Source organism: Lactuca sativa, chromosome 5 (genome assembly GCF_002870075.4).
Source record: "Lactuca sativa cultivar Salinas chromosome 5, Lsat_Salinas_v11, whole genome shotgun sequence".
Lineage (NCBI taxonomy): Eukaryota > Viridiplantae > Streptophyta > Magnoliopsida > Asterales > Asteraceae > Lactuca > Lactuca sativa.
The window spans coordinates 322260193-322286654 of NC_056627.2; the positions used below are offsets into that span (position 1 = coordinate 322260193).

The 26462-nt window shown below is 37.1% G+C and overlaps 1 protein-coding gene and 1 long non-coding RNA gene across 2 annotated transcripts; one reads left to right on the top strand and one right to left on the bottom strand.

Annotated features, from left to right (window-relative positions):
- Positions 1 to 1150: 1150 nt before the first annotated feature.
- On the top strand, positions 1151 to 5944 carry LOC111889395 (uncharacterized). The gene is made up of 2 exons (XR_002849525.3): positions 1151 to 1355; positions 5715 to 5944. It is a non-coding gene; the product is annotated as an uncharacterized LOC111889395 (long non-coding RNA).
- On the bottom strand, positions 1407 to 5044 carry LOC111889394 (uncharacterized). Its single transcript, XM_023885541.3, has 7 exons — positions 3790 to 5044; positions 3537 to 3669; positions 3234 to 3449; positions 2999 to 3154; positions 2263 to 2916; positions 2076 to 2192; positions 1407 to 1997 (listed from the first exon to the last, which is right to left on the bottom strand). Exons 1-7 carry the CDS (start codon positions 4740 to 4742, stop codon positions 1662 to 1664), a joined length of 2565 nt encoding a protein of 854 aa, XP_023741309.1. The 5' UTR covers positions 4743 to 5044; the 3' UTR covers positions 1407 to 1661.
- Positions 5945 to 26462: the final 20518 nt, after the last annotated feature.

A 26462-nucleotide genomic window follows, 5' to 3' on the forward strand; every position in this document is an offset into this window, starting at 1 on the left:
GCAACCTTCTATAATAGAAAAAATGGATCAAACGGTTGCAACATATAATAAGAAGTTTGTTTTTTAATGTTTGTAGGCTGCTATAATAAACTAAAATTTAAATAAAATGATTTTACAAACTTAATATAGTTTTTCAAAACCATAATTTTAATAACTTTAAATCAAATTTTTATTTAGTTTAATCATATACAAATCAAATATAAAGATCATTGTGATTATATGATTTTTAAAGATGTTTATATAAAATAATTAAACATAATATTTGTTAAATAACAATAAATAAAATTATTAATTTTGTGAACAACATGTTCATTGTGTTTAATTTTTGAAAAAGATGGTTATTTTTTCGGTTAGTTTTAATAAATTTGATAACTTTAGTGACCAACTTTCTAATTTATTAATATTTGGTTGTAGACAATGTAACACAAAAAATATTTATATGAAATTTACCAAACGGTTTTGAAATTATATAAATTATACTCCAATTGTTTATAAATTCTTTATAATTAAAATAATAAACATGTAAAAAAAATAAAACAAATATATGTTGAATATTATACTTAAAGTAAGATGAAAAGTGGTTTGAATATGATAGTGTAGTGTTGCGCCACGTAGCATACGAGCTATAGCTTTTAAGTTAGAAGTCTTCCAAAAAAAAAACAGTTGCGAAAAACTAAATGATTCGTGATGCAGCCAAAAGTGATCAAAAGTGATTTTTTTTAAAAAAAAAAAATAATAAACAACCCCACAATCACACAACAAATAATATTTTAATTTAATCGTTTTACATAATATATTATTGTTGAATCCAAAAGGTCATTTACTCGTGTAATAATTTTGTATTTTTATGATTTCCATGATATTTTATGGGGTTTTATGTAGAGGGATCCTATTATTTTTTAAATTCTTTTCATAAATTACTTAAAAAAAATTGAATAGAAAAGTTCTAATTACTTGATATTTTTTTTTCTAGTTAATGATTTTTTTTTTAATTTTAACAATAAATAACAGATTATATAAGATTATATGAGTTTTCTAAAATAATTGAATTTTTCAATCAATAAAACATTTATAATTATATAAAAAAAAAATCGAAGTTAACAAACTTTTTTCGTAAAACCTTATTTTTGTTTGCCTTTTTAGCGACGAAAACAAAAGAATATCCAGCAACATTATGCGAATCAATTGTTTTGAGCATTGGAATATTACATTAATCAACCAACGTACCCATCAATTTCATGAATACATCTTCACAAATCCTTCATTTACTTCGTCTCCAGTTCCAGTCTTCAAGCGGAGGTCGGTTTTCTTTGATAAACAGCATTTGATTATGTAATATATTCGCACTCTTTCTGGTTAGTATTGATTAATTATATGCATTAGTTTAGATAATTTGGACCTTGCGCTTTAATGGCATCTCAGTATACTGAATTTTTCAATCTGCATATTTCTAATTGTATCTAGCACCTGTTTGATTAGATGAATTTCCATTGATCTTGTTAGATGTTCGCTGAAGGGCTTTGTTTTTTAAGTAATCTACATCCGTGACAATTCGCATAAAGCTTCTAGTGTCTCCATACAATATCTTAGGGTTTTCAAAATGCGTATGAGAAATCAATGGATGAATAAACTGAACAACCTAAATTATATACAACAATTATTTACAGAATACTGAATTCTCTCAGATTTCTTAGAAAATTCTCTCCGACAACAGATCCATCTTTGACAAAAATTGCTGGATACCCAATCGGAGCTTCTATCAAAGCTTCTGAACCTTTTATGTCGTATAAATCTCCTGTCCATATATGTTTCCAAACACAACTTTCTCCTACAGGAAAGTACGCTTTGACATTTTTCCTGTGTTTATCAAGAGTAGGCACCACTAGAATCTCCTCCCCAACTAGAAACTGCTCATACGTCAAGCTATGTACATGATCATCATTAGGGTAATGTAGAAACAGGTGACGACAAACTGGAAGACCTTTTTCACTTGCTTCCTGTATTATAAACAAAACACTTCAGATCAATTTGCCTATTTCTATGTATGCAAAATGATTTCTAGTATTTTATGTCACCTTCACGAGTTGGACTCTGTAAAATTTCCATGCTTTGTAGACTTTAGCAAAGCGTGCGAAATGTGTTAATGTCTTTTGATTTGAATAGAACTGGCTATTAACAGATGGTTTGTTCCCCTAATCAAAATAAGAACATAAAATTAAGAACACAAATAAATGGTATTGGTAGCTAAATGAAATAACTTACTTCATGTGTTCTGAATATGGTAGTGAATGCATTTAACTCCATCCATCTTAATAGCAACTCTTCATCTCTTCGATACTTGAAAAAGGGCAAATTTACACCACAATACCCTCCAATATCACTATGATTAAACGCATATCCACAAAGCCCACTACTTAGCAACCCAACAACAGCACTTTTTATTCCATCATTAGCTTGCCAACTCACCATTTGATCCCCTTCCCAAAATAGCATTGCCCATTTTGGACTATTTCTAAAACCAGATCTCATAAAGAAAACTAAAGATTCTGAAGGGTCTTCTTTCTCCTTTCCAATAAGTTTACTCTTCCATTCTTCTGTAAACTCCCGGTTTATTTGAGCCCATAACTCAGGGTATCTATTATGAGCAGAAATCGGATCTTCACCTGAGTAAATACACGCATCAACAGGAAGCCCTTCACCAAAATCAGCCATCCATCCCCTAACACCATCATCCACCATTTCATGTAAAATCTTCTTAAACCAAGTTGCAGTATGAGGATGTGTCAAATCCAACATTCCCACATCAAAAGCTGTATTGGGAACCATGTATGCTTCTCCATTCTTGTCTTTCACTAAAATGTCCAACTTTTTCGCCTCTTCAAATAGGTTTCTTCTTGCATCCACCTTTCTATCCATCTAATATACATCAAATTGAAATCTTTAAAACACATGAAAATACACTCGAATTGTTTTTTGACAAAGAAAATGATTTACTTACTGGAGCTAGACAAGGATTGCAATATGTCATGACTTTAATATGTCTCACACTGAGATCCCTAATAAGTTCTTTCCATCCTTGATACCTTGTTTCATCCACTTCCCAATTCCACCATAGCTGTGATCCAATCACTGTCTTCCTCTCCCCTACCCAATCCTACAAAATGCCATAATTCAAATCGATTTTACTAAAATGTCTTCAAATGGAAATGAAGAGGATGAAAATGAAAGACTACCTGTAACCAAAATGCTGATATTGGAACATCATAAGCCACAAGTTCTTCCCAAACATTCTTTACTGAATTTGTTCCACCTTGCATTCCCACAATTGCTCCTGATATAATCCAATCAGGAAGAACAGGTGGTCTACCTATGGATTCGGTGAATTGTTCAATCAGCTCAGAAGGCGAGTTTCCATATAATATCCTACCTTCCACACTATCGCCATGTATCTGCACAAATTTCATCAAATTGTTAGTTTGAAAAGTAATTGGTTTGACTTTGACCTCAAAGTCAAAATAGAGAGAAAAGTCACTCACATGTATCTGAACACTATCGTCATGTGTTAGATCAAAGACTGAATAATCGTAACCTTCAAGGTAAAGAGATCTCATCTTTGATGTCATGTAAAATGGTGAAGGTGCATATGTTGTACTCCAATCTCCTCCAGCTCTGTATAATCACATCATAACAATGTATTTTGACTATTTTCATTTCTTTGATGTATATAAATTATAATTAAAAAAAAAAAAAAAAAAAAAAAAAAAAAAAGAATGAAACTACATTTATTACCTGTAGCTAACAAGATTAGCAGCAAATGTAATTGGTTGATCACCTCTCCCAATCCCTTGTTCTTGAACAAAAATCGGGACTTTTCTTCCTTTAAAATCCATATGAGAAAATTGTTCTCCAAATCCAAAAAATCTTTCATTTCTTTCACTCGAATATGTAACACAAATCCTATTAAAAAATCCAAATCCTAAACCATTTTTTTCTTTCATTGCAACATTTTCCTCTTCATTACTCGAATCTGTAACCACTTGGTGTCTTCTCCTCCCGCATAACCGAATTCGAATTCTTCGAGGTCGGGTCAATTTACGAAAATGCCCCCGGTAAATTTTCGGTGAAAGTTTTACATTTACAAAGTTGGGTTTTCCGAGTTTCACTTGGAACCCAATCTGATTACTGTTCTTTTGATCAAATAAAATGAAATAATTCACATAGCTACAAACATCTTTTTCTACAGATTCCCATTTTTGTAACAATGGCTTCTTGTTCTTCTTCATGCCAAAAACCCTACCTGTTATTAACAGAACCGGGGATTCGGATTGAAATTCGAGAAACCCGGATTCGAATTCGAATTCGGTTTGACTTTTCAACACCTTGATTTCTTCAATAGTTTGATGGTTGCATATAAATTGGACATTTTTGTCCTTAATGATGAAGGATCCTCTGCTTTCTTCCACCTCTGTTTCTGCCATGGCAGTGGAGATGAATGATCTACCAGGGACTGTAGACCAAATGGATCGTGTGGGATTGGATTTATGAGAAATGGAAACGCACGCTCCATTTTCTGATCTCCAAATTAATTCAAAATCGTTTCCAATAGGGAAGATTTGATGAGGTGGAAGGGTAGTTTGGGAATTTAAGAAAAGAGTGCCATGTTTGAAGGGTAAAGATTTGGGTTTTGAAGGGAAGGGATTGTTGAGATGTCTGTTGTGTTTCTTGGTGATTTTTAGGGACATTCTTGGAATTATGGGTTTTAGATTCAGAATTGATCTTGAAATGAATGGATCCAAATATGAGCATAGAAGAAGCGAGAAGGTTATGGTGTTGTTGAGTGGCTAACTTTATAAGAACAGCCAAATCGACGTTAGACTTTAAGAGTATATATATAGTTGTCGATCTAGTCGTAGGAATTTACCTGTTTGCCCTTGTGGCAGGCTAGTTGTAGGTTTTGTGGAATTTACCAGTTTGCCCTCATTGGTGGCTTGTAGGGAAGAAAGAATTAAAAATTGGACTTTATTGTAGAATCAACGATAAAGAAAGGAAGTTGATTGGGCTATTTGAGCTTTGTATTAATGTGGTATTTATAGCTTGCACTCTATTGGATATGTACAAAACATTGAATTTTATTTCAGAAAATTTAATGTCTCATTTTATTTAACTCACTATCTAGAACATAATAAAAAAAAATCTAGAACATAATAATGTATTTTTATTTATTTTCTTTATGTAGTATTTATTACCTTCTGTTATTTAGAAATAATTTATATTTTATCTTTTTTTCTTATGGGAATGTTATATTTTGGAATTTTTATATAATTATAACGATGAGACTTGTTTTGTATTTAGATGGCCAATTGAAGTACAGTGATATAAATGAATAAAAGATGTAATAAACCCATGAATAAAAGTATATCACTATTTGTTCCATGTGACTATATTCGTACGTAGTATATAAAACTATGATGTATTACAAATAATAGAGAGATTATGCTATGTCATTAAATGAAATTTTCTTGCTTTAGGCACAACGTAAGTGAAACTGATAGATTATAACCAATTATGATTTAGTAGAATATGGCTGCAGATTGTATTAAAAAATATTTTGTTGTATAAAATATGAAAGAAAATCCAATATTATTACATAAACAAGTATTTAAATTAATAAAATCAATTCTAAAACCTCTTGTTACTGCTTTTGAATCGTATAGGTTGACCACGTGAGAAGAAATTTGAAAACGCAATGATTGACCATGTCACGTGATAGGGTGGTTAAGAAGTTTTGCATCTGGACGCAATTTTTGGTGTCTATTGGTATTGAGATGTACCTGGATGCTCATTGGGCAACACAATATAAAAACAAAGCCTTGTTACATTTTCATAAATTATAATTATTTTTTTGAGAAAATGGCTTGAAAAGATAAGATATTTTTCGTTTGTACATATTTAGTCCAAATCCTATCATTATGATTGGTTGGTTTGGTTTAAGCCGGTTTTCGGTTTTATTTACATCTTTGACGAGACTTCGGTCATTTTCTTTGGCAAGTCTCCAGCCAATATGAGTTTTCCGGCAAGTGTTTTGGCCAACTTTGATCTTCTTCTCCGGCTCTGGCAGTTTCCGTATCATTCCAGCCCCCCTTATACCACCTATGCAGCACTGTAAACTACCCCTTCGAATATCTTCAACACTGGAAACATCAACATCTTCGTACACCAAACACACCACAGAAACCACTTCCTGCCATCCCCATCTACTCCATACACCATCGTCATCATCAACTCCCCCTACAACCACCATAGAAGTTGCCACTGCCAGAGGGATACCCACGAAATGGGGCGAAATGGGGCAGGAATTCAACGCTTTCGGTTGAAATTTTGCTGGGAGTTCGAAGGTCCATAAGTCATATCTCGATTTGTGGGTTTGAAATTGCCGGAAAACCCATGTTGTTCGGAGACTCGTGGGCAGCGATGAACACAGACATACATAGTAGATGTTGTCGGGATGAATAGGTGTTGTATATACATGAAAAATAGATAAAAATAATCGAAAAATCAAAAAATTCTCCACTACAGCCATAAAAGTTAGGGTTTGCTGGTGCCACACTGGAAACCCCTTAAAAACGTCCCTGCTTGTGGGGGATTATAAAGTTGTCGGAAACCTTCAATAGTAGGTTGCATTAGTATTTTGTGAACAACATAACAAATTTAATTGACAAATAAGAACAAAAGAATTAATGACTAAATGTGTACAAAATAAAAAAAACATACATTCTTTCTATTATTATTTATTATATATTTGGAAACTATAATATACTTCTTTACCGTTTGGTGATTGTACTATAATCTATTGTTTGTTGAACAAATAAATTTGTTCATTGTTCGGTTACTAGCCTTGCATATTAAAAGTTATTTTTTTTTATTGTTTGGTCACTATAAATACTAAAACCTTTTGTGATAAACTTACCAATTGAATTATATTAAATATTAAATAACATATTAAAACGACGTTACATCAAAAGGTCGTTGTTTGAAGATCATCCATTTCAAAGATAAGCATTTTCTAAAATTATTTAACAATAATAAATAATTTTAAAAATAATCCAAACCTTTTTGGATCAAACCATGTTTTTATAATCAAAGATCAGCCTAGACCAACACCAGACATTTTAAGCCTGAGTTGAATTGACTAGGCTTTTTATCGGCTGATTTTTTTATACTGAAGAGTTAGTTTCCAATACGGACTAGTCCATGTCTCTCTCAGAGAGCCTAACAACTTTGCTAACATGATACCAATACTTGTTCATGTATATAGACGTTATTGTAGATCATATGGGTACATGGATGTACCTAGACGTTATTAAGAAATATAACCAAAAGAGGAAAGTCCCATCAATACCCTTTTTATTTTGGGATTTTCTAATATATGCCCTAAAGACACGAATAAGAACTATTAATTATGGGAAATATTACCATAATTAAATGTGAAATGCATTAATTATGAAGAACATTGTCTATAATTAATAAATTTCACATTTAATTATGGTAATATTCTCTATAATTAATAGTTCAATTAATGTTTCTTATGTTTGTCCTTAGAGCACATATTAGAAATTCCCTTTTATTTTTTAGATATGAACGAAATTCTTAATTTCTTATGGAATTTCAAGGAGGACTGCTTTGAAAATTAATTTTATCTTATAATTAATGTATAATATAACATATTTTGATATAAATTATATAATTCTTTATAAGTGAAATAATGAGTAAAATATCATTTGATTACTTATTACTCTTCTCGTTTAACATTTTCTGAAAACTTTTTATCTCATTTCATAAGATGTTTCTTTGTCTTTCTATTGTCAAATTCATATATTATATTCTAGAACTCGTTTTATTACATTTGATTGTATGATTCTGATGTTAGGGCTTAATCAGGACACACACTAACAAATAAGATGCAAAGAATATTAAACAACACAAGGACTAACATGGTTCACAAGAGAGGTTTTATTAACTTCTAGAATGTTGGGGTTTATTACAAGATACACACTATCTATATTCTATATATAAAGAAAATAGACCTAAACATGTAAGCATGGAAAAGCCCATGAAACCTAACTAGGCCTCTGAAATGAAAACGTAAACAAAGACCTCTAAACACCCTAGTCTCTGCAATTTGTGGCTCAAATCGACATCCAATTCCTATGTTTTAAACCACATGCCATTAAATCCCTTCTGTTTGTTTACTCCACCGACCCACTAAACCTCTTAACTTCCCCACCTTATGGCTTCATCTCACAAACCCTCATGCATCTACAATCATTTGCTTGCAGCCAAGGCAACTTTATTTCATAATTAACGGATTACACTTTTAGTCACCATCCCAAAGACTTTACAACTCCTCAATAATCGTATCCCACATTGCTACAAATCAAAACCCAATCCTTCCAATCAACTTATAAATACCCTATCGATTCACCACTTTCAGTTCATCCCTCAATCCCTCAACATTCCAAAGAAGAACGTTCATCAACGGCAATGATGACTGGCTAAGCACCCTGTGTAGGCGTGTTACAACTGACTAGGTTCTTTTTTTGTATTACTTTTTAGTTTATGAATGGTTTTAGAATTGATTGAAACATTGTAATTTGTTTTTTTATTACTAAGAGGTTGATATTTATTTCACTAAATGTTTCCATAAAGTTCGGTCTTTTTTTAAGCGTAACTAGGAATTTATTGGCATCTTCCCTGTTGTTCCAAACTCATCCATATCGGTATGTAGGACGGGTGTGTAGAGAAACACTGACATGTTTATACATAATAAAATATAAAATAGAATGATTACAAACAAGATTCATAGTCCGAATAGATTCAAAATATCTATTAGGATTATGGAGATACTCACTTCAAGATACCTAAATACATAAAAAGTGAAAAAATAATATTGCCGATACACTTAGAAGAGAATAGATGTTGTTATGAAACAAATTCAACTAAACTAAAATAAAGGCTAAAATAAAAGCAAGAGCAAAAAGTAGTAACTCGAGATAGTTAATCAAGAAGAATTAGAACTAAAACAAACACTTTAGTTCCTAGTAGCTCATACAAAAGCACCATCAACACCCAGAATATAATCAACATCCTCAGGAATATCGTTACCTACGCAAGAAGTAAAAGACATAGATATCATCACTACCACCCAACACAAATCAAGAAAATAATATAAAAATGTGGTATGTAATCTTCAATAAACCATACAAGGGAGTGTATAACGATTAGGAATAGCAAATTTTCACATTGCCGGAAAGAACATAACCCACAAACGCTATCAAAGCAGTGCATAAGCGGATGAAACCTTAGAAGAATCATTCAAGGACATGTAAGAGAACAAACACAAAAAATAATGACAAGAATTCCACTTGGAACATACTCTCTATGAATATTAAATTCAAGAACAAGAGTAAAGAATATACTATCAACTCAAGAAAAAAGAAATAAAAAGAGCATCAACAGAACAAGACTATAGGATAACATTGTCATCTACAATGAGTTTCATTCAACAATGGATTTCTATCCAAGACTAAGAACACTAGGACTATTTCGCTCATGGATTTATTGACATCCTATACATCTATGGAAAATCACTTCAAAAAATACAAGAATTCCGAACAAAACTACAATCTGTGATAATAAGTTATAAGAATGATTTGTTAAGAAACATTATCTTTTTTAAAGATACATGTAGCTACCCAGTTATCGACAAGAAAAAACATGACTACTAGTACCAACAATGTCACCCTTACATATTGTAGTAAGTGTCATACACACCAAAGTAGACTACCATACCCATCAAAAGATATAGTTCCTCGAGTAGCACGGACACCATCTCATATAATATCGACACTAATATGAGTATATCTTGTTGCATCAAAGATAGGATTCAGAAAACATCAAAAGTCGTATGTAAGAATAAACTACTATAATGTGACAAGACTAGTCTATTCTTGAGAGAAACACATACATATCAACCAAGCAGATCAAACAAGCAGGAATAACAACAATCAGATTTTTCAAAGAACTCACCAAGCACCTCACATAATTACAGTCTGAATTCAAAAAAACAAATTTGTCAAACCATACTTTATGCACCATGTCACAATTGTCAATACTATAAAGAAAACATTTGCTAAACACAAATAAAGAAATAAAGCCATTTCCCATTCGTTGAGGGGGACATGATAAGATGGTAAAGCAGCATATAGTACAAGAAGCAACATCAATACACATCTACAATCTGTAGTAAAAAGAAAGAATATTAACTATGATTTCATAATTAACAGATTACAAATCTTTTAGTCACCATCCCAAAGACTTTACAACTCCTCAATAATCGTATCCCACATTACTACAAATCAAAACCCAATCCTTCCAATCAACTTATAAATACCCTATCGATTCACCACTTTCAGTTCATCCCTCAACTTTCCAAAGAAGAACGTTCATCAACGGCAATGATGACTGGCTAAGCACCCTGTGTAGGCGTATTACAACCGGACCAGGTTCTTTTTTTGTATTACTTTTAGTTTATGAATGGTTTTAGATTTGATTGAAACATTGTAATTTGTTTTTTTATTACTAATTGTTTGATATTTATTTTACTAAATGTTTCCATAAAGTTAGGTATTTTTTTAAGCGTAACTAGGAATTTATTGGCATCTTCCCCGTTGTTCCAAAATCATCCATATCGGTATGTAGGACGGGTGTGTAGAGAAACACTGACATGTTTATACACAATAAAATATAAAATAGAATGATTACAAACAAGGTTCATAGTCCGAACATATTCAAAATATCTATTAGGATTATGGAGATACTCACTTCAAGATACCTAAATACATAAAAAGTGAAAAAATAATATTGCCGATACACTTAGAAGAGAATAGATGTTGTTATGAAACAAATTCAACTAAACTAAAATAAAGGCTAAAATAAAAGCAAGAGCAAAAAGTAGAAACTCGAGATAGTTAATCAAGAAGAATTAGAACTAAAACAAACACTTTAGTTCCTAGTAGCTCATACAAAAGCACCATCAACACCCATAATATAATCAACATCCTCAAGAGTATCGTTACCTATGCAAGAAGTAAAAGACATAGATATCATCACTACCACCCAACACAAATCAAGAAAATAATATAAAAATGTGGTATGTAATCTTCAATGAACCATACAAGGGAGTATATAACGATTAGGAATAGCAAATTTTCACATTGCCGGAAAGAACATAACCCACAAACGCTATCAAAGCAGTGCATAAGCAGATGAAACATTAGAAGAATCATTCAAGGACATATAAGAGAACAAACACAAAAAATAATGACAAGAATTCCACTTGGAACATACCCTCTATGAATATTAAATTCAAGAACAAGAGTAAAGAATATACTATCAACTCAAGAAAAAAGAAATAAAAAGAGCATCAACAGAACAAGACTATAGGATAACATTGTCATCTACAATGAGTTTCATTCAGCAATGGATTTCTATCCAAGACTAAGAACACTAGGACTATTTCGCTCATGGATTTATTGACATCCTATACATCTATGGAAAATCACTTCAAAAAATACAAGAATTCCGAACAAAACTACAATCTGTGATAATAAGTTATAAGAATGATTTGTTAAGAAACATTATCTTTTTTGAAGATACATGTAGCTACCCAGTTATCGACAAGAAAAAACATGACTACTAGTACCAACAATGTCACCCTTACATATTGTAGTAAGTGCCATACACACCAAAGTAGACTACTATACCCATCAAAAGATATAGTTCCTCGAGTAGCACGGACACCATCTCATATAATATCGACACTAATATGAGTATATCTTGTTGCATCAAAGATAGGATTCAGAAAACATCAAAAGTCGTATGTAAGAATAAACTACTATAATGTGACAAGACTAGTCTATTCTTGAGAGAAACACATACATATCAACCAAGCATATCAAACAAGCAGGAATAACAACAATCAGATTTTTCAAAGAACTCACCAAGCACCTCACATAATTACAATCTGAATTCAAAAAAACAAATTTGTCAAACTCTTAAAAAACACACAAACATATCTTCCCAACATCATCATTCATTATATCGATTGAGGACAAATGAACAGATGGTTTTTAAGTACTTACAAAGAAACCTCACTACAAAAATCCTACTCTACTCTCACAAGATCACACAAAACCTAATCTACTGAGATTTAGAACTGAAACAAAGAAGAGATGTAAACCCTAACTGCGAAAAGAAGAAAACCCTTCAACAAGTTTGAGAGAGTTCTGAACAGAAGAAGATATTTTTCAGTGCGTAGAATGAGCTGCAACCCTTACATCACCCCTTAAGTATCCGGGTAAACGAATCCTTACAACCCGCGCATAAACCCGAAGAACAACGGATCAAACACAACACAAGCCCACAAGATTTAATAATTAACACAAACTACCCAAACAACTTAAACACTTACCACTTTAACCCTGCAAGACAAATGTTAAGTTTGTACATATATATATATATATATATATATATATATATATATATATATATATATATATATATATATATATATATATATATTTAACACCCCTCCTCAAACTTAACATTTATTTAACCATTAACAAAAAGGATTAACTAGACCAAGCTCACTTATTAAAAAATTATGTTGCATTGGACTCAGAAATTTAGTCAAAATATGTGACATCCCTAAAATCACGGCCAGAAAAGACCGATTTTGTTTGTGCTTTATAAAAATCAGAGTACTTCATTTTATAAAAAGGTTGCGGAATTTGTTCCCAGAAAAACATTGTAAATACGTTATTAAAACATTTTCGAAGAAACGTATTTATTTCATTTTAAAACGTTTGGGATGTCATCGTTATTACCGAAACATAAGCATAAGCAGAACTTACAATGATTTACACTAGTGATCTACATCTCTTTAAATCTCTCAGTGTAATGTCACTTCACTTCGTCACCTGTGATATATATAAACTGAGTGGGTCAAGTTGGGAAACCTGGTGAGTACATAGGGTTTTCAACCAACAATAATATAATTGTTATGTTCAATCATCAAATAATTAACCCAATTATCTTCTTTACTCTTAAGGATTTAACCTAAGAGTCATCTATCCTGCATTCGTTTATTCCGAAGTCCCTTATTTCCAGGGTTATAGGACTGGCACTAAATCCATAGCTGCCGATGTTCGTTCGTAGAGCACTAATTCCATAGTTGCTATATCTTACTCATTGGGTACTAAATCCATAGCTACCAGTGTTCAATAGGTACTAAGTCCATAGCTACCAATTCCTAACAGGTACTAAATCCATAGCTACCGGCGTCTAACTAATAGGTACTAAGTCCATAGCTACCAATTCCTAATAGGTACTAAATCCATAGCTACCAACGTCTAACAGGTACTAAGTCCATAGCTATCGGTGTTCGTCCCATAGGCACTAAGTCTATAGTTGCCAATGCATACTCACGTCATCTTCTATCTCTCATCATTCATCTACCCATCTCATACCCAACATATTCATATATATAAAATACGTATACAGTTTAAATCCTTTAAAACATGTATAAAACGTTCATCCAGCATAGACAACAAGTATTCATATAATATGCACACATAGCACGTAGTTTATATAAAATACTTCATATCTATGTGTAAGATGAAAGGGACTCGGACAGCGCTTCGATACTCTCAAAACGATATTCCTTCGATAAAACCTAGTGCCAATACCACTAGGGTTTAGTCTAACGATAACCGCGACAAATTAATTAGTCTGACTATTATTAAGCGTTAATAATGCTCAATATAACTCATAATAATAGCCCAAATAATTATTTTAAGGACCTAATAACATTCCTATAATTATTTGAAAGCTATATTAAAAGTTGCGTAAGCGTAGCACACTTACAACGAATTTTATTGAAAACCGGAACTTAATTGGAGCAGCGTTTCGAAACCGAAAAACTCCTTTTTCTCGTGACTCCGGGAGCCTCGGGGCTTCCTTAGGGTGCTAGGGGGTTTTTCTAGGGTTTAGGGGGGGGGGGGTGGGGTTGTAGAGAGAGAAAGATTGTAGAGAGAGAAGTGAAAAATGGGTGAGAAATGAAGCTGCCTTCGCTGCCTTTTTATAGCCTGCGAGGCCTCAGTACGCTGGGCGTACCTCGGACCTACGCTGGGCGTAAGGCTCGGATAAGATCAACAGGTGGCACTCCTCGAATGGGTCATCGTGGCATACTCCGGAACCGTTCAATCCGAAGTCCGTTGGGCGTAGCCTTCTTCCGACGCGGGGCGTACTCGGACGCGGGGCGTTCCCTTCGTACGCGAGGCGTAACGAGGCCAGGTGTCCGAATCCGAAGACCAGACCGTGACCAGCAAGCTACGGCCCTGATCGAGCCACGTCATTACCTTCGCACCAACTTTGCAATTTCGAGTTACAACTTCAAAAATTCGTATCTTCTTCATACGAGCTCCGTTTTTAACGTTCTTTATATCCACGCGAAGGTGGGAACGTACTCTACAACTTTCGTTTAGACACTGTCGGCTAATTTTGGCTCGATTTTAAATTTTATATTATTAACAGGCCGGGACAAGATTGGTCCGTTAATCCTCATAACTTCTTCATCCGATGTCTGTTTTTTCCCATCTTTTTCTCGTTACGCTACTCTTAACGAGATATTCGATTCTCATTCAGGTCATGTCGGCTAAAAACCGCTCGATCTAATATTCGCATTTCGGGCTGTACAATGCTAGTCCGAAACTTCGAAAAATTATAACTTCTTCATACGAAGTCAGATTTGGGCGTTCTTTTTATCGATGTTCTTAGTTTAACATATTATACGACTTTCGTTTAGATCGCTAAGGCTAAATCTCACTCTATCGTAAATTCACTATTTACGCTTCCCGGTACCGTGCCGATTCTGACGCGAAACTTCGACGGGTCATAACTTCTTCGTTATAACTCGGATTTCGACGTTCTTTATATGTACGGACACCTTGTGACATATCCTAAATCTTGGTTAAGATTATTTATTCTAAATAATCTTTTGTCGAAAAGTCGCTTTCGACCCCTATTGCCTCTAAATTGACTAGCCCGGATCTACGGGCGTTACAATTATCTCCCCCTTAGGATGATTATGTCCCGGAATCATCAACGAAACTGCAGGGTCGTATAATGACTCCATACGTCATCTCTTCATCCTAGGTAATAATTATAACTTCTACATTCCTTCAAGTCTATCTCTTAGACTCATTAACTGCAAGCAGTACTCGATCGTGTACCTGCTCTCTACCTCAGGCTAGACTCCCAATTATGACCTTCAAGTCACAATCTCAATCCTTACTGGATACGAACTTGAGATGATTTCTTTTATTACTAGTATGGATCGATGTGTCATATTCTAATGACCTATCATCGTATGTTGCAACACTTAGACTTAGGTCTCTTAGAGTTAAATTCTAAAACAAGCTATGCCTTCCTTCATGTTCTAATGTGATATAATCACACTTTAACATTTGGTATTTCTAGCTACCAACTTCTTTAACAACGAGCACGATATTTCTATTGATCGTTTTGATTTCAATCGTTTGGTTTAAGTCGGACGCTACATCGACCTTGATTTTCTAAACCACATAGCATACTTAGCGTAGTCGGACTCAATTCGATATGACCACTAGGGTCGGAATATCAACAATCTTCTTAGTCATTACCGAAACGATGGTAACAACACACTTGAATAAAACGAAATCAATTACTAGTTTCTTGGTAACCTTGTGACTTTCCCTGATCCAAGTGTGAGTCTTGTGCTTCCGGTAGTATAGGCCTCTACTACCATTCACACCTACTCATACTCGTCCCAAGTATTGTCTCGCAGTTTCCCAAGTCACCATGCAGCAAATCACACAATCATTCAACACATCAGATAACAAAACGAAGGTTTTATATTATTTCTTGAAATGATTACATAGGTGTTCAAGTTCACCCTAGACTATGCCTCTACTAGGCTACATCATACGAAACTATGGCTACTGCATAATCTGATCTTCGGGTAGGAAGTCCTCATTCTTGATTCCTTGCATGGTTCTCTGCTTCGTCAAGGATCATGTGAAATGCCCTTGGCCTTGGTGGCGTTTCTGGTCTTGCTGCTTTATTTTTCCTTGGGCAGTCTCTGGACATGTGCCCCTTGCCTCCACATTCGTAGCATACTTTGTCATTATGTGTGCAATCTTTGGAATAGTGACCAGTCCTCCCACACTTGTAACAAGTCACTTCTTCGTTGCACTTTCCACCATGCTTCTTCTTGCATTTATCACACCATCTCGCTTCACCTCCATCTCCTCCTCCAAACTTTGAGAATTTGCTTTCCTTGTTGGAACTTGAAGTTCCTTCAAACTTTCGCTTTTCTCCTGCCTTATCTTTTTCTAGACCCTTTTCTCTTATCTGGGCCTCTACGTTCTTAGGTGCCCTAACAGCTGCTTTCAAGGTAGTTGCCATTTTGACCATTGGGACAAAGTCAGTGGGCAGTCCGTTAGCAAACCTATCAATCTTGGAGAGTTCAGTAGGCACCAAGTAGGGGAATAGCTTCATCCTCTCGGTGAATGCGGTGGCATACTCATCAACACTCATCTTCCCTTTCTTCAGGTTTTGAAACTCGTTGTTTAGGTCTATCAGATCTAATCTCCGAGCAGTACTGCATTTTCAACTGTTCCAAAAACTCTTCCCACGACATCCTTAAGGCTTCTCCTCGTGGCATCGTATCTGCCAATAGCTTCCACCAGCTCAAGACTCCAGTTTTAAGTTGTCTTACTACGAAGACAGTCTTCTGTTTCTCATTACAGCTGCAGCTCTCAAACACCATCTCCATCTCAGAGATCCAATCCATAATCTCAACCGGCTTCAGGCTTCCTGAGAGACTTGGTGGTTTCGCACCCAAGAAATTCTTATACGTCCGCCCATCCTTGTTGTTTCTCCCTTCTGGGCCATCCCTTTGCTCACCTTGATTCCCTACTTGACTCACTTGGCGGCTGTAGTTCCCTTCCTCGGATTGCTCGGGAACTGGCTCCGTCGGTTCAACATGTACGGTAGGTTCGTCCCTATTCAACATCCGTCTCATTTCTTCCCTTTGTTCAGCCAACATAGCCCGAATCATGGCTTGAACTCCAGCCATGGTGACTGGCTCAGGCGCAACTTCTTCTACAACAGGTATTTGCTGAACCACTGGGGGTTGGTTCCTGTTCCCATTTGCGTTTATGTTTCCGCTACGGGTTCTTGCCATCTTGATCTATACACCGAATAAGGTGAATCTAGATCTTAATTTAGGATTGACATCTTAAATCATCCTTATCACCTCGAAACGTTTATATGCTAGTTCTGATATCGTAGTTAAACGCTTAGAATCCTAAACACATAAGGTTTCCAGATCCGGTCGGCAACAGACCATAAATCCGAACAAATAACAACATATCATGCACAAAGCATTTAGCACATAAAAGCAATTTAGGCATCATTCCTAAAATAAGCTAGTGCTCACACCTCACAATCATTGCTTAGCATTCTTAGTTTAAGTTTAGAAATAAGTCCATATTCCTAGTTCGCTTAAACTAATGCTCTGATACCAACTGTAACATCCCCAAAATCATGGCCAGAAAAGACCGATTTTGTTTACGCTTTATAAAAATCAGAGTACTTCATTTTATAAAAAGGTTGCGAAATTTGTTCCCAGAAAAACATGGTAAATACGTTATTAAAACATTTTCGAAGAAACGTATTTATTTCATTTTAAAACGTTTGGGATGTCATCGTTAATACCGAAACATAAGCATAAACAGAACTTACAATGATTCACACTAGTGATCTACATCTCTTTAAATCTCTCAGTGTAATGTCACTTCACTTCGTCACCTGTGATATACATAAACTGAGTGGGTCAGGTTGGGAAACCTGGTGAGTACATAGGGTTTTCAACCCACAATAATATAATTGTTATGTTCAATCATCAAACAATTAACCCAATTACCCATCCCCGTTATCTTCTTTACTCTTAAGGATTTAACCTAAGAGTCATATATCATGCATTCGTTTATTTCGAAGTCCCTTACTTCCAGGGTTATAGGACTGGGACTAAATCCATAGCTGCCGATGTTCGTTCGTAGAGCACTAATTCCATAGCTGTTATAACTTACTCATCGGGTACTAAATCCATAGCTACCAGTGTTCAATATGTACTAAGTCCATAGCTACCAATTCCTAACAAGTACTAAATCCATAGCTACCGGCGTCTAACTAATAGGTACTAAGTCCATAGCTACCAATTCCTAATAGGTACTAAATCCATAGCTACCAACGTCTAACAGGTACTAAGTCCATAGCTACCGGTGTTCGTCCCATAGGCACTAAGTCTACAGCTGCCAATGCATACTCACGTCATCTTCTATCTCTCATCATTCATCTACCCATCTCATACCCAACATATTCGTATATATAAAATACGTATACAGTTTAAATCCTTTAAAACATGTATAAAACGTTCATCCAGCATAGACAACAAGTATTCATATAATATGCACACATAGCACGTAGTTTATATAAAATACTTCATATCTATGTGTAAGATGAAAGGGACTATGCACTCACCTGAGTAGGTGGTGACTCAGCACTCGGACAGCGCTTCGATACTCTCAAAACGATATTCCTTCGATAAAACCTAGTGCCAATACCATTAGGGTTTAGTCTAACGATAACCGCGACAAATTAATTAGTCTGACTATTATTAAGCGTTAATAATGCTCAATATAACTCATAATAATAGCCCAAATAATTATTTTAAGGACCTAATAACATTCCTATAATTATTTGAAAGCTATATTAAAAGTTGCGTAAGCGTAACACACTTACAACGAATTTTATTGAAAACCGGAACTTAATTGGAGCAGCGTTTCGAAACCGAAAAACTCCTTTTTCTCGGGACTCCGGGAGCCTCGGGGCTTCCTTAGGGTGCTAGGGGGTTTTTCTAGGGTTTAGGGGGGGTTTGGGGTTGTAGAGAGAGAAAGATTGTAGAGAGAGAAGTGAAAAATGGGTGAGAAATGAAGCTGCCTTCACTGCCTTTTTATAGCCTACGAGGCCTCGGTACGCTGGGCGTACCTCGGACCTACGCTGGGCGTAAGGCTCAGATAAGATCAACAGGTGGCACTCCTCGGATGGGTCATCGTGGCATGCTCCGGAACCGTTCAATCCGAAGTCCGCTGGGCGTAGCCTTCTTCCGACGCGGGGCGTTCCCTTCGTACGCGAGGCGTAATGAGGCCAGGTGTCCAAATCCGAAGACCAGACCGTGACCAGCAAGCTACGACCCTGATCGAGCCACGTCATCACCCTCGCACCAGCTTCGCAATTTCGAGTTACAACTTCAAAAATTTGTATCTTCTTCATACGAGCTCCGTTTTTAACGTTCTTTATATCCACGCGAAGGTGGGAACGTACTCTACAACTTTCGTTTAGACTCCGTCAGCTAATTTTGGCTCGATTTTAAATTTTATATTATTAACAGGCCGGGACAGGATTGGTCCGTTAAATCCTCATAACTTCTTCATCCGATGTCCGTTTTTTCCCATCTTTTTCTCGTTACGCTACTCTTAACGAGATCTTCGATTCTCATTCAGGTCATGTCGGCTAAAAACCGCTCGATCTAATATTCGAATTTCGGGCTGTACACTGCTAGTCCGAAACTTCGAAAAATCATAACTTCTTCATACGAAGTCAAATTTGGGCGTTCTTTTTATCGATGTTCTTAGTTTAACATATTATACGACTTTCGTTTAGATCGCTAAGGCTAAATCTCACTCTATCGTAAATTCACTATTTACGCTTCCCGGTACCGTGCCGGTTCTGACGCGAAACTTCGACGGGTCATAACTTCTTCGTTATAACTCGGATTTCGACGTTCTTTATATGTACGGACATCTTGTGACATATCCTACATCTTCGTTAAGATTATTTATTCTAAATAATCTTTTGTCGAAAAGTCGCTTTCGACCCCTATTGCCTCTAAATTGATTAGCCGGGATCTACGGGCGTTACAAAATGTCAGCTCTTTGTTTAGAAGAGCTAATTTTCTCAATTTTCAAAAATTCATTAGTAACCTTTTCTCTTACAAAATGTAGATCAACTTCAAAATGCTTGGTTTTTTTCATGAAAAACTGGGTTCAAAGCAAGTTTTATAGCAGATTCATTATCACAAAAAACTTTAGCAGGTGATAAGCCTTTAATTCCCAAATCAAATAAAATTTTTGAAATCCATATCATTTCACAAGTAACAGAACCTAAGGATCTGTACTCAGACTCAGTAGAAGACCTTGAAACAGTTGCCTGTTTCTTACTCTTCCAAGATACCAAAGAATTTCCAATATAAACATAATTACCAGTAGTTGACTTTCTTGAAAACAATCACTTTGCCCAGTCAGCATCCACAAAACCAATTAAGTCAAAATTATCACTTTTAATAATAGAAATACCTCTCCCAGGACAACCTTTCAAATACCTAAGTAATCTTAAGGCTATGTTTAAATGAGATTTATGAGGCTTATGCATAAATTGACTTAAAATTTGTACACAATATGAAATGTCAGGTCTAATAATAGTGAGATATATCAACTTCCTTACTAAGTTTTGAAACTCAGTTATATTTTCCAATAAAGGGTCATCAGATTCATAATTCCTTTTTGGGACAAAATTTGCTTCTAAAGGAATAGAAACAGGCTTGCAACCCAGCATACCAAAATCATGCAAAAGTTCAAGACAATATTTTTTTGAATTAAACAAATTCCTTGATTTATAGTTAAAACTTCAATTCCAAGAAAATAATTCAGCTTTCCTAAATCTTTAATCAAAAATTTTGAGTTTACAAAAGATTTTACATTTTTTATTTCATTTTCATTATTACCTGTTAAAATTATGTCATCAACATAAACCAGCAGAATAACAACAGAACTATTTCTATTTCTAACAAATAAGGAGTAGTCATTAACACTTTGTACAAAACCACAACTAAACAACTCAACACATAATTTCTCATTCCATTTTCTAGGGGCCTGTTTTAAACCATATGATGATTTAACTAATTTGCAAACTCTTATCACCTACAGAATGATATCCTGGAGGTAGAGTCATAAACACTTCTTCAGACAGATCTCCATAAAGAAAGGCATTATTTATATCAAGTTGATATAAAGGCCAACACTTGTTAACAGATAAAGACAAAACTACACGTACAGTTACTATTTTGGCTACATGAGAGAAGGTTTCTTGATAATCAATACCTTATCTCTGATTATACCCTTTTGCTACAAGGCGAGCCTTATACCTATCAACAACACCATCAGGTTTATATTTAATTCTATATACCCACTTACAACCAATTGCCTTTCTATTCTTTGGTAAATCAACAAAGTGCCAAGTATGATTCCTATACAAAGCTTCCATTTCTTTATTCATAGCCTCTATCCAATTAGGATCAGAGGAGGCTTCAACAAAACTTTTTGGTTCAACTATTTTATTAAGATTTGAAACAAAACATTTATTTTCTTTACTAAGAACATAATAATTAAGAGTTCGTTCAATACCATATTTATACGCTCGCTCTTCCAATGTTCCTCCTTCATAGCCTCCTGCTAATCCTCTCAGATCTGCTCCAACAGTCGATTCACTACTGTCATCCGCAAGCAAATGTCTCTGCTAAGGGCTGCCTTGCGGCTAAGAGCATCCGCCACAACATTGGCCTTCCCCGGGTGGTAGAGGATCTCATAATCATAATCCTTCACCACATCTAGCCACCGACGTTGCCTCATGTTCAGATTCGAATGATCCATGAGGTACCTCAAACTCTTGTGGTCCGTGTAAATGGTACATCGGACCCCAAAGAGGTAGTGTTGCCAAATCTTGAGGGCGAAGACAACCACCCCCAATTCCAAATTTTTCATCGGCTAGTTCGCCTTGTGAGGCTTTAGCTGCCTCGAAGCGTAAACGATAATATGCCCTCTCTGCATTAATATCGCACCCAACCCTGAGATGGACGCATCACAGTATACCACAAAATCCTCCACGCCTCTGGCATGGCGAGGATCGGCGCCTCACATAGCCTTTGTCTCAAAGTCTCGAACGCTGCCTGTTGCTCAGTCCCCCAGCGAAATACAACGGCTTTCTTCGTCAGCCGGTTCAAGGGCATGACTATCTTGGAGATGTCCTAAATGAACCTCCGGTAATAGACTAACAGTCCCAAGAAACTCCGACTCTCAGATGGAGACTTCAGAACCTCCCATCTCATCACGGCCTCCACTTTGGCCGGGTCGACCAAATTATCGTTTTGGTTGACAAGGTTCCCAAGGATCTGCATCTCGTACAACCAAAACTCACACTTGAAGAACTTGGCATACAAGCTCTCCCTCCTCGGGGTATCCAACACCTCCCGCAAGTGCTCCTCGTGCTGCTCCTGCGTCTTGGAGTAAACCAAGATGTCATCGATGAAAATTATCACAAACTGATCTAGCATCAGTCTGCATACACAGATCATAAGGTCCATGAACGTGGAAGAAGCATTGGTGAGCCCGAAGGGCATCACCACGAACTCGTAGTGGCCATATCAAGTCCGGAAAGCAGTATTATATACGTCCTCATCTCTGACCCTCATCTGATGGTAGCCTGACCGCAAATAAATCTTGGAAAACCAAGATGCTCCCTGTAGCTGGTCAAAGAGATCATCAATCCTCGGGAGTGGGTAACGGTTCTTCACTGTTACCTTGTTCAGCTCCTGGTAGCTATACACATCTTATGCGACCCGTCCTTCTTCTTCACGAACAGAATCGGGGATCCCCAGGGTGAACAGCTTGGTCTGATGAACCCCTTATCTAATAGCACTTGTAGCTGTGTAGACAACTCCTACATATCTAGAGGAGCCAACCGATACAATGCCTTGGCTATTGGAGTCACGCCAGGGACCAGGTCAATCCTAAACTCCACCTGCCTCTCCGGAGGTATCCCAGGCAAATCCTTTGGAAATACATCCAAGTACTCTCGCACCACCGACACATCACTCACGGTCGCCTTACCCTCCTAACGGGTATGCATGACATAGGCGACATATCCGACGCAACCCTGCTGAAGGTAGTGCCTAGCCCTCGCTGCTGAGCATAAGGCTAGCCCGCGTTGTGGCCTATCTCCCTGAATCACTAGGTCTCCCCTACTTGGGGTCCTGACCCGAACTAACTGTTGCACGCAATCGATCACTGCCCCATTAGGGCTCAACCAGTCCATACCGATGATGACCTTGCTCCCACGCAATGGTATGGGAATCAAGTCTACCAGGTAACGCTCCTCGAACAACCTCAAAACACAATCTCTAAAAACCTATGATGCTCGAACTGATCGGTCATCATCAATCTCGACCTCTAGAGGGCAATCCAACATATCCGAAGGCTCGGGAAACCTCTTGCTAAGGGCAAGAGAGACAAATGATCGGGTAGCCCCCGAATCGAACGACACCTGAACTGGGATACCTTTCACATGGAACGATCCTAAACAGGACATAAAACATATACATAAATATCATAAACGACATAAAATAAGAGCTAGGGAGAAAAAATTGTACCCGTCACCACATTGTGTGCGGTGTATGCCTCCTCGGTAGTTAACTGGAAGGCTCGTCTCCTCACCACTGGAGCCTCTGACTTGCCCTGCCGGCCATCGGTAATCCATAGGGTTGCTGGAGCTAGCTCCGCCACTGGCACTACTGTTGTTGTCAACCTAGGGTAATTGACCTTTTTATGGCCTCGCTGGTTGCACTATAGCAACTCTTATGTCTGAATAGTAGGGGTAGGGGTTGTATAATCCCTACTGAAATGCCCCGTCTTGCCGCATTTGTAGCAGCCTGATGATCCCAACCTACAAGCTCCCTCATGCGCCTGCCGCATTTCCTGCAACGGCTTTATCCCGACTGGCCCTTCGACCTGGTGTCGGATCCCTTGGGTTTCTTCCCCAAAACCCCAGTAACATGCCCCTCCTCCGTCTTCCTCTTCCGGAGGTGCTCTAAGTCAATCTCCCTCTCCCTCGCCCTGGCTATCATGTCATCCAATGTCGGACATGCCGAGTAGTTGACATGATTCCGGATATCAGCTCTCAATATGTCATGATAGCGAGTCTTCCGCATTTCCTCATCCCCTGCATATCGAGGCACCAGTAAGGCCCTCTCCTTGAACTTGGTGGTAATCTCCGCCACCGACTCAGTCGTCTGCCTCATATCTACGAACTCTTTGGCCAACTGCTAGAGCTCCACAGTCGATGCAAACTCAACCCTAAACTTAGTCACAAAGTCAGACTAGGTCATAGCCTCAATGGCTGGGGCTCCTAACGAATCACCGACCGCCTCCCACTAATCTCGAGCTCGGTCTCTCAAACACCCTGCAGCATATCGAACCTTCGACCCCTCAGGGCAGAAGCTAGTCAACTGAGCAGACTCCATGTCTGTGATACACCTCCTAGCAGCAATGGGGTCCTTCGCCCCATGGAAGTCTGGCGCACCACATCCCCTGATGTCCTTAAAGGACAGTGTGTGCTCCCCTGACTGGCTAGATTCCCAATCACTCCTGAACGCCCTAAGACGATCCTCCATCAGTTCCATAATCCCTTCCTTGATCGACGCGAAAATCATCGGGGTCGACTCAAGGATGCCTCTAGTGATCTCAGAAGCAATAAACTCACGTAGTCCCTCGTCAACTGGCTCGGCACCTGATCCTGAACCAGATCTTGATCCCTATCCTCCTGCTCCGTGTCGCGTAATCATCATCATTTTGAAACAAAACACATAATCATTAGGGTCATAATCTTGAGAGGTCTCACAAACTCTACAAGTTCACTGGTTCTATCCCGAACCTCCTTGACTCGAGTAAGGATCCTCTGCTTTCAGTAGTACAGGCCCATACTACCTTCCACATCTATCCGTACTTTCCTTAAGGAACGCCTTGACTTTCCCAAGTCCCTTCTACTGCTACTGCTGCACTCTTGTGCTAATCTCATCCTAGGCTCACCCTAGGGTAACTCTCCAGCCCACTCTCCGCCATCAGCTGCATAAGAAGTCCCTGTCATCTCTCCCTAACTTGCTCGTAAATACCATTACATATTACTAAGACCAGATAATTCTTCGAATGGGAGGCCCTGCCCTACAACGGTTGGACTCAAACAAGATTTGCGAAATAGGGCTAGACCTAACCTTCTGAAATTATTTAGTCCTCATAATATGTAACTTAACGTATTTGACTACTAGTTAATTAAAGATAACTAGGACTACTAAAAGCACAAAGCAAGTAGCATTCGGGCATTGAGTACCCCAAACCAAGCATATCCTATCCAGGCTATCATATCACTGTCTAGTCGGTACTAAGCACATACAACAGGCATATCAGGCATCCTCCTAAATCCTTAGCCCTATTCTAGCATGCAGTTCTCATAAGCATATCATATCATAACATAAATGGATGGGTATCTTGGGGAAACTTACTTGAGCTCGGTCAGTCGCACGCATCACACACCTTGTCCTTTTCAAAGTTCTTTTCTCTTTTCAATTTCTTTTCAAACTCATTTTTATAAAAAAAAAAAAAGAATTACTTTTGAAAATTTTCCATATCAAGTCCTTAGTTTGAGTTCAGACACACCCGAGAGTGTGTCCGAATTCCTCAAACCAAGGCTCTAATACCAACTTGTAACATCCCAATTTTCAGGACTAAAAATTTTGTTTTTAATTATGTTACTTATAAAAACATTTACTGAAAAACATCATCAATATCATATAAAAACATAAAACCATAATCACATGTCTCAAAATCATAACATCAATAGTAATAATATCAGAGTACAATCCCATGGATCTCAAAAATGCGGAAATCATGTGTGTGCAATGCGTTGCTACCGTGCCAGCTCCTTCCCCTTCGACGAAGAGGTACCTGAAACCAAAAGTGTAAACTGTAAGCACAAAGCTTAGTGAGTTCCCCCATCATACCACATACCATACAACAAACATCCTGCAGGGAAATTCTGGGGTGCTCAACCTACCCTGCCAGGCAATTCTGGGGTGCTCGTCCTACCCATGTCAAGCAATTCTGGGATGCCTGACCTACCCTGCCAGGCAATTCTGGGGTGCCCGACCTACCCTTTGGTCCTTACGACCGTACTCGGGGTCTATTCCCCCTACTACCTCCTATCACATAACATAATATCATACTAACATATAAACATATCAGGTAGTAGAAAACCTATATGGTTATCACAAAGACAATCATCTGCCAACCAAATCTACTAGTGGGCTGGCCTTGGTGCCTTAAACCCACTTCTACTGGAAGGTAACTCACCTTAAT

Excerpts from the sequence above, each read along its gene's own strand:
- LOC111889394 (XM_023885541.3), bottom strand. The coding sequence starts at position 4,742 with ATGTCCCTAAAAATCACCAAGAAACACAACAGACATCTCAACAATCCC. Across the intron at positions 3,450-3,536 it reads ACGATAGTGTTCAGATACAT|ATACATGGCGATAGTGTGGA; the intron begins GTGAGTGACTTT and ends AAATTTGTGCAG. Across the intron at positions 2,193-2,262 it reads CCATATTCAGAACACATGAA|GGGAACAAACCATCTGTTAA; the intron begins GTAAGTTATTTC and ends TATTTTGATTAG.